The sequence below is a fragment of the Necator americanus genome, chromosome II (genome assembly GCF_031761385.1).
Source record: "Necator americanus strain Aroian chromosome II, whole genome shotgun sequence".
NCBI classification, from domain to species: Eukaryota; Metazoa; Nematoda; class Chromadorea; order Rhabditida; family Ancylostomatidae; genus Necator; species Necator americanus.
The window spans coordinates 41971401-41981359 of NC_087372.1; the positions used below are offsets into that span (position 1 = coordinate 41971401).

Genomic DNA, 9959 nt, shown 5'->3' on the forward strand with positions numbered 1-9959 from the left:
TGGCTATCTTTAGGTTTCTTTAAAAGATGATTTAACATAAATGCAGAAGGCTTTGCATAAGCGAAGTGAACTAAATTCAGACAAAAACGAAGGAACTACAAGTCGATAAAACTCATAACCTCCGAATATAACAGGCGCTTTTGATTCACTATAGCGTGAGCACTGAGGCAGCAAGAAACCCATGCAAAGTCTATGAGGAATGGTTTATCACAACTAGAACCGCTCAAAATCGGTACTCAAAGTCCACAGTCAACAACGTTGGATTTGAAGACGCTCCAGGAAGTGGAATACCCGAAATTTGTACGGTGAAGCGTTGAAACAACTCCTTTACGATGATCCAGAACAATCTGGCGCATCAATTGCTAATTAATTATGAGATGCTATATTGTTTTTCATTGAAAATAAAAAATTCATTCAAGTCGAATGATGATGATATATCGCACAAAAAAGTGAAAGAACTTATTCATCAACCTAATATGATGAAGTTAATCCCAAATGATTTGTTTCTTCATATCCTTCAATAAAATTATCTACTTATCTCGAATGTCAAACTGATATTTGGAGTCATCCTATAAAACAACGAATATGCACTTCTTTTGTTTTCAGTATCGTGAAATCAAACTTCCTAACTGCTCTGATCGTGACGTGCGATATTACACGCTTTTCGTTTGTGCTCTAGCAATGATGATTCTTTCTGCCCTTGCTACAATAGTGTGCTTCCAGCTTGAGAAATCTTACTCATCACATTCCAATAAGTAAGTTTGTGGGCATTTCAGAACTTTGTGATAATCCACTATTTTCAATTGAATTGAACAATCGTTTGGAGTTTTTTGATTGAGTCTAATCCTTTTCGATTTTGTGTTTTAGTCCTTTTATTGTATTGTTGCTTTTGTTTAGAACATCCCCCGCGACGTTTAGCGCATCTGAGACGAATAGTCCAGATCTCTCTTCTCCTGCTGATCTGTTGCATCGTGAGGACATAGAAAATCTGCTCAGCACCGTGACCCTCATTGCCGCCATTTTATTTTTCTTCAGCTTTTTCATCGCTATGTATGCTCATGTAAAGGTGAGTACTTTATGTTGCTACATATTTGTGATGTTAATTAAAGGTATAGTAGATTGTATAAATACTTCATGCAGAAAGGTTGACGATTGGGTTGTGGCGTCAAGTATTGCACCCCGTCATTCTATGCAATGACCTTCCTCAAAGCTGTAAAAAAACTGAAAATACATCTCAGATTCATGTTTTTGTCATACTTCTGTGATGCCCAAATCCTCTAGAGATAGCACTTAAAAGTTCTTAAAGGCGGTATGCAAAATCTCAAATTGCATCCTGTTCCTGTCTGATTACTGCATTCCCCAAGTACTAAGCATTCAACGGTCTTTCAACACTTTCCGGTCGTTCGATCAATTCTACGTAGTCTTTGAGGGCCGTCGGCTGATCGCAAGATTTACGATCTTTGCTGAAGAGGTCATCAATGAAAATGGTCGTCTTGCACTTTCCATTCGCATGTCCTTTGTAATGTACTAGCAACAGCCAAAATCTGTATGTATTTGACTCTCCTTATAATCCACAGACCATGGTTTTAGTCAAGCATCTCCGTAGTTGAGGAAGCACTATATTACTTCATTATGCAAATGCTTAATTTTTGTTCCTGTGAAAAGGGTACTGTCCTAAGATATTATTCTGACGATTGCCTTTGTGAGAAGAAAAGAATAGAAGTAATTTCGATAATTTTGGTACTGACATTCTTCACTCACTGACAAATGCTGTCATTACATCCTTTTCAGTCGGGTATCAGTTTTTGTGGTTATGTTTCTTTGTGTTGGAGTTCGAATTTGGAGTGGACTATCGAGGAGTATAAACAGTCCCGAGATTCCCAGTACCTCAGTAAACTGGAGGAGTTGCGAAGGAAAATCAATGGTGAGTATTATAGTTATTATTTCTTTAATTTGCCTCTGCTGTACCCGTTCTACTTTGTATACATATGATCATTGGCTATCGACAAATTGCTACATATGACCTTTATTGCACATTGTATTGTCGTATTCTAACCCTTAAACTTCTTAAAACCAGTTGGGTGCTATTATTATGATTTTGAGAATTCCGTGGGTTTGTACATCTAACGCTTCTTCCATTTGTTTGTTTGTCACATCTTTTGTAGGACCATGAGAGAGCACAAAGCAGTATATACACAAATATTTCATACTTACACTCTATGTCGGTTAGAAGATAAGTGTTATTATAATATAAGAAGGACAAAAGGAGAAATGAAGGAATGAGAATAGTTCAAAAAAGAGTCACAAAAATAGTAATAAAAAAGTACCTTTGAAAGCATTTTTGCCCCCTCACTGATGCAAGCACAGAAGTTTCTCAAATGTATTCGAATTAAAAGAAATATCGTAGATGGTATTTTGAAGATCACCAACACTCTCGTGAATAGATTAGGTATTGAACTTTTTGAAGTATTCTTTGTCTGTTAAACATACTTCTAGATGCTCATCTTTGAGTCATTCAATTTAAAACAACAAGCTATTATAAACAAACCTGAAAAAACTTAGACGAGGCTGATTTACTGCATTTAATCGAGAAAGTAAGGGTGCTGAGGCTTTGACCTCCAAGATCGATCACACACACTGACTCACCAGTCATCACGAGTTTAGGAAAAATCCATTTATTCGCGTTTTTTTTTTTAGAAGAAAAAGCCACATCTGCAAACTTCTCAATAAAGTTCTCTTCGGTTTGGTTCCTCCTATTATTACCAACGTCTTCAAATTCTTACGAGGTTACGGGACGGATTTAACATCTCGTTTAAAGGCATCACCCCACGAATCTGAGGTGGTACGGATTTCAGGTGGAGTATTCGTATACGGAATCGTAGATTATGGAGGGAAGGGTGATTCCGTTCATTTCTTCCGAATTGCCGTAAAAGACGGCTCCGACGATACGCCCCGACGGCTTAGAGCGATCCGGTGCGCTATTTTCTACAACGAGTTCGATTGGAGCGCGCCAGCCTTGTGCACGCGTCGCATCTTCCGGGCCGTTTTTTACGGCAATTAGGAAGAAATGGAATGAATCACCCCCCTCTCCGTAATCTACTATCCCGTATAGGAATACTCCACCTGAAATCCGTACCACCTCAGATTTGTGAGGTGATGCCTCTCAACGCAGAAAGCAAAACTTGTCCAAAATGATTCTTTTCGTTTTTCTTACATCATATTTCTATGTACGCTTTTATATTTGAAAGAAACGCTCACAACTTATTCCTAAGCACAATAGCATTGTTTTCAACCTCAATCTTTTTTGATGAGACAAATACCTCAAGAAGCATTAGTGCAAAAGTTCTTTGTCAGTTTACACTTTTTTCTTTCAATATATTTCTTGAAGCTAATTTTACGAATTTAGAAAAGCAAAAAAAGGCGCTGGAGGAAGTGGAACCATTGCGAAGTTCGGTTGTTGTGATCGAGTAACGGAGAACGGGTTGCGTTACTTTTGCTTATGTTTTTGTACACGTGTTTCTTTATGTACCAATCGCATACGCACACACTCATCTGTCACGCTCGCCGCCTACGCTCATGATCTTCCATCTCTACCCATTTTGCGATGTGAGCTTTTTTTCTGTTTCTCTGTCCCCAGGACGCTACTGAAACCAATTAGTTTTCCATATTTTTATCTTCAATTTCAATGCTACTGATGTGATAATAAACAATTGACTGATAACTCCTTAAAGTATATCGAATACTTATTCCATAAGTTTCGACAAGTTCTTCTGGTACCCGCTCATTAGGCCTACTTCGGCTGTACGGGCCATGCTTTCTTTTATTTTTAATTAATAGCACGAATGGGAGCTCAGAGTCAAATAACGACTCAACAGCGGATTTGAGGTTAGTGAAAGAACAGCAAACTTTCCTTCAAGGTTTGATTAAGCAAGTGACCTTGGGAATAAGGTGAATTGAGGACCGCCAGGACCGCTCCCCAACCTAGGAGAGTGGTCCTCAATTCCCGAGATCTCGTCCCCTTAGACTATCACTTTCCCAACCCAGCAGCATGGCTAAAGTGTGAAGAATCAAGTCAAAATTCGATGACGCTAGAATAATACGTTTTCAAGCACTTGTTAATTCGTTTTTTTTTTCCTCTGTCATTTTCATAACCATCGATTTGGTGGTTATAAAAGAAAGGGTATTTTATACGGATGCCACATTTTAGTCTGGTAGCAATTAATTAACAACAGTCTAACTAGTTAACACAATTACTCGATTAACACTTCAGAAATTTCGCTAACGAAATGGAAGAAAAGACGAAATCACCGTTTGTTGTGTAAACGGTGATGTTTCTTTGTTTTGTTTCTTCCCTCCTAACAAAGCCGACACCAATTCATCGACTTTGGAGAGATGAAAGGCTTGGTAAACCTGGTGTGGTTTCTAACCATCGCTCGCGCAGTCGTAGCATATTCAGTCATCAATTGGGGTATGCTTACACTTCTGATAGTCTATTTTTTGCACACAATTGCATTCATCCTTCACCATCATGCATACATTCATTTTCACCAGGATAACTGTCAGCTATGCGCGCGTGTCAGTGAAAGACGCGCAGCTAATGGGCGCAAGTAAACGACGTGTAAGAGAGTGAACAAGTCTTTGAAACGTATTACTGAAGTATTATTTATTATTTGTCTCAATTTCTTGCATGTTTTAATATCAGTAAAATGAAATCGAGTAGAAGTCATCAAATCGTCTTCTTCGTGGATACTGGATTGTGCCTTTAAATCTGTGATGTTTTTGGAGACCTCATTATACACTGCAGCTTTCAAAAGCACTCCTCAAAAATCCACCAATTATGGTGATTCTCCTTTAGTTAGTAGCTCTGTGGAGAGAAGTTATGTTCTTCTTCACGGCGCGCATCTCTTTTTTCACCACTTTGTTATATATCATAGGTCGTAAATTCGGACGTAATTTCGGCAAAATTATACCTTTCATCAGCACCTGTGAAGAAAAAATTATCTTGGATGTGGGTTACGCACTATGACTCTCAAACTTATCCGTAGTAGTGCCTATCCCTAGAATTGTTACGGGATGTCGAAGGTCAACTTTCGTTCAATAATTAGGACTTCACCATGTGTCTCTCGAGCGACGCATTATCGACATCACATGGCCAATCATGCGTGGGTACCTGACTGGGATTAACTTGCGGCGGGGCCTCAGCCAAGTGAATTGAGATGTGCATCCCGTTTTTGTTTGTTTTGACTTTGTTTTTATCCTCGAACATTCCCAATTTATTCCGATACTATATGTCACAGCTCTTCTCTTTAGCAGCTCCACATTTCTTCACCTCATTACGAAGAACGGTAGAACCAGTGAAGAAGAGGCCGAAACGGTGTTTATGTCAGTATTTGTTTCATACCTCACTGAGTTATACATCTAACAGTTAGCTGTGTTCAACAAATTGTTCATATCACTATGTGCTAGATGCTAGATGAGACAACCACTCTGTTATCCAATGTCTTGCGTTTGTGTGTTCTTTGGACCCAGGCACAACCGATACACCCTGGCTGTTTTAGTGCGGAATGTCTTCGCACCTTTGATAGCCCCCAAAGGGCGCAGGGACTCTTGGCAGGCATGGGTCACTTTATTTTAACAGATATGACAACATCTCAGAGTCATTAAGGACATCATGCATCATTGTAAATAATTTCAGGACAAATTCTGTTGAGTAATAAACATAAGATCACAACAAATTAATTTTATTAGCATTTACCGTAACCGTAATGTTTTACAAAACTGGCATTCTACATAGTCATTTTACTCGCGGCGTTATTGATAACAATAAAATTAGATCATTTCGTTTATTTTACATGCCATCCATTGGAGTTGTGACTTTCCGCTAATTTCTAAGTCCAGTTTTTAGTTTGGGTGCACATATGCCCCAGGGATACAATCAAGGCAAATGTACATAGATTTTTCCTGCTGTATTTCATATTTTTGGGAATGAAATTCGGAAGCAGCTTGATGAAAGCTATTCAGTAGTGTTCTTCTTTCTCTCAAACATTGACCATTTAAAGGCATCACCCCACGAATCTGAAGTGGTGCAGATTTCAGGTGGAGTATTCGTATACAGGATGGGAGACTACGGAGAGGGAGGTGATTCCGTCCATTTCTTCCTAATTGCCGTAAAAAACGGCCCGCACAAGACTGGCACGCTCCAATCGAACCTCTTGTACAAAATAGTGCGCCAAAACGAATGAAGCCGTATCTTCCGTGCTGCCGTATCTTCATTGCTTTTATACCGTCGTTTTTACACAGTGCGCAGTATTGTACTTAGAATGGGGCCATGTTTCTTGCATTGCTTCTCTTGTAAAAAAGTATGTGGATGTAATTTCAGACAAACCAGCTGGTGCATTTAGCGCAGAAGCATTTGCTTCTATAATCGGGAGAGGAGAGTTGACATAGAAATCATCGAAGAAAAAACCTAGAATTTCACCTTTTCCTTTTCCTTCTCCAATCACAAGATTTGGAGTTAGCTTCTCAATTCAGCAGGTGACGGTTGTTTTTGTATTATGTAGGTATTTCTTTAAACTTGTAGCTGTTTACGTGCACTAAGTTTTAGACCATGGTCTTCTGTGTCATCCATAAATGAGCTTCATTTAGCGTTTCGACAAGCCATGGTTAGCACTTATTATTAGTGTAGAAGAAGATTTACTGTTTAAACCAAGAGTTTATCGGAATTAAAGTCGAAAATCTTTACTCTTATAGAGGATTTTTTTGGATTGAGATCAATAAGAAAGGAGCGAAACTGGTAGGGTGACGGTCAGCTTTAATAAATGGGGCAGGTAATATCACTGAAGTAAGTTCTCTGTCGTTGCATTTTGAAATGACATCTGATGAAAAACGTGGGAATATCAAACTTTGACTGTTCTGACATGAATTACCTTCTGAAACTCTACAAGTGTTAACGAAAAGTATATGCAAACGAGACAACGAAAAACGCCAATGTTCCGATGGCACAACCGTTTTCGTGAAGGTCGCACATGACGAAAGGCGACATAGTAGATGAGGTCACTCTCTGACAAAGAGTTCCAGAAAACACGTAAGCACAAGCACGAATTTACTCAAAATTCTCAAAAGCTGTACATTTTTTCTGAGATTTGTTCCGACTACTACTTCATTGTGAAATTTAACAGAAATCTATCTAATGCCATTCATGCATTTTTCTTTAGTTCTGGGAATTTTTGTAGTAAAATCTTTTCTTCAGTGGAGAAGTACAAATCTAATTTAATATTTAGACTCTCATAATTTAGTCTTCTAAGTCTTAGAGAAGTACTAGATTAGCTAATTTTGCAGACACTTAGGACTTATTTTCGACAAAAGGTTCATAGACCTTGTTGTTTTTCAACGGCCCCGTTGACAGACAAAAGCTTTGAGGAATGAATTTATTTGAGGATGTTGTTTAACCTGTGCATTGAAATGGCATTGGGATTGCAGTGACATTGAAGTGCACAATGTGAAGTTGTACTAGTGATCAGCATTTCCAATCGAAGCACAATTTTAGAAAATTCCATTCCTTTAATGTGTGTTTAAGAATGGGAACACTGAGGTATAGTAGTACTAAACTTTCCTATCTGCACGCATTACCTATAGTGGTCACTTTTTCGAGACATCATTTTGATTTATTTTATTTCTTCTTTTTAGCTACTGAAAAGAACACACAAGACAACAACAAAAAGAAAAGAGAATTGAAATCCATAATCGGAACTTGATTAAATATAACTTCAACTAAGGAACAGATAATACATTGTTTGGCACTGATCAATCCCATTGTGATGCGTGAAAACGTCCGATTTCAATTCAAAATCGCTGGATTCTTAATAACGCCTATGCTGCCAGTGACTTGCAAGACCAGTTGATGTTGCATCAACTCAGTCTTTTTACCCTTCTAAATAAGTCTAGCACCAATTTCCCGAACTTGGAGGGATAAAAGGACTGGCTGGCACAGGGTGGTTTCGAACCATTGATCCTACTGTCGCAGTCGAATCTTTCAGCTCTGCGCTATCACATTTACTAACAACTACATATTCTTTTTTCAAGTGAGAGTTCTCTGAGTCTTGTTTAATGCCGTTATTCATCTTTTTGAATTCACATATCAGCGAAGAGTTATGCACGGAGCAACAAAAAACTAGGATTGTAAGATCTTTCACGTAAAAAACAGATAACATTTTCATGTTGTGTAGGATTGTGAGAGTGTGCTCTTAATAACCTAAATAAACTAAACAGTATGTGCGAACAACGACACGAACAACTACTGAGAAACACTGTGAGTGATGTGAAGCTAGTTCTTTTCGCTTACAATTTGATCGATGTGACAGGTGCACACTGTAAGAAAGTGAAAGAGCTGACAAGTATGACGAAGTGTCTTCATTGGAAAACATTCCGCTTTTCATCTATTAAGAGCCGTTAACAATGGTGTATTGATGACTGAGCAAAGAAAAAAGAACTATTTTCTGAAACGCTGCTCACAAAATGAAGTAGTGAATAGAGCATTAACAATTTTTTAGCGCTGTGATATTAATAACAATGTGGTCAGAAAACATTGAGGATGGATGTACATCTAGTACTCCTGGAAAGAGTCTCTGCTTGTTCCTGATAAACAGCGATTTCGTTCCTCAGATGAGTTAAAGGCAGCATACCACGAATCTGGGGTGGTACGGATTTCAGGTGGAGTATCCGTATACGGGATAGTAGATTATGGATTCCTTCCATGGTGTTTTATGGTGATTCCTTCCATTTCTTCCTAATTTCCGTAAAAAAAGGCCGGAAGATGCGGGAGTGCAAAAAGCTGGCGCGCTCCAATCGAACTCCTTGTAGAAAATAGTGCGCCGGAACGCCCGAAGCCATATCTTCTGGCCCGTTTTTTATGGCAATTAGGAAGAAATGGACGGAATCACCCTTCCCTCCATAATCTACGATACCGTATACGAGTACTCCACTTGGAATCCGTACCAGCTCAGATTCGTGGGGTGATGCCTTTAACAACGATAAAGGACAAACGAGCGATCCATATATGATCTAGATATACATAGTGGTCTATTTCTCTGGGTTTGAACATATGCGTAAGAGAGATCCTAAATGAAATTCAGTAAATTGTCAGATAAATGATCCAAAGAATTAGAAGAAGGAAAGAGACAACGAAATGTTAATAAAGAAGGTGCTGACAAAAATAAAGCGGATTATACGAGTCAAGTTTCATTGTAGAGTGTACATGAGAACGACGGTAATTACTAGTCAAAAGCTTAATAAAGTTATCGCGACTAAAGCATAGACTCATTGGAGGAGAAATTTATGGGATGTAGGTATTAAAAGCGAAAAATTGATGTTATAATAGAGTTGTTCGCATACATAATTCAGGTTGGAAAAAATTCAAGATTGCAACGTTTGAAATGAGTGTATCGTTATGTCATCTTGGTACATAATTGTTCTTAGTTTTGACAGACCGTATGGGCAACTATACGGACAGAATTCACTAGATTTTTTGTTGATTTGTTGACACATATGGGATATTACATGTCTTCGAATTTCTTTTTATTTTGCATAGCTCAAATTTTTCAAACGATGCTTCAAAAGAAACAACAATGGTATGGCTTTTAACACAAATGACTTTGCGTTTCTCTAATATGAAAATGATATGCAAAACACATAGTATGTCGAATAAAATGCAAAATTTTTGGTCGTTCCGAAATTGACATGATTAAAGATAGCAAACAATGCGAAGGGTTTTCATATGTTGGCAGTGGTGTGTACGGGTGCCAAGCTCTCATAATAATCCTTTCTCTCGATCCATAGAGCTCAATTCTCTTATCCATTTGGCACTCATACAGCCATTGTTCCATGCGACCGTAATCCATTTGGGCCGTGTATATGGGTATTTTCAAGAGGACACTCTTAACAACAAGCTGGCGAGAAGTGAG

At 38.4% G+C, this 9959-nt stretch overlaps 1 protein-coding gene across 2 annotated transcripts in view; it reads left to right on the top strand.

The window, feature by feature from the left end:
• The window catches only part of RB195_021041 (uncharacterized protein), a gene marked incomplete at both ends in the record, with an annotated part of 29591 nt that extends 26120 nt beyond the window's left edge, over positions 1-3471 (top strand). For both annotated transcript variants that reach the window (XM_064189686.1, XM_013453424.2), the window contains 4 exons: positions 607-755; positions 898-1066; positions 1792-1924; positions 3407-3471. In XM_064189686.1, the coding sequence (XP_064045567.1) occupies positions 607-755; positions 898-1066; positions 1792-1924; positions 3407-3471 (516 nt within the window). The remainder of the gene's footprint in view (positions 1-606; positions 756-897; positions 1067-1791; positions 1925-3406) is intronic.
• Between the last annotated feature and the right edge of the window lie 6488 nt (positions 3472-9959).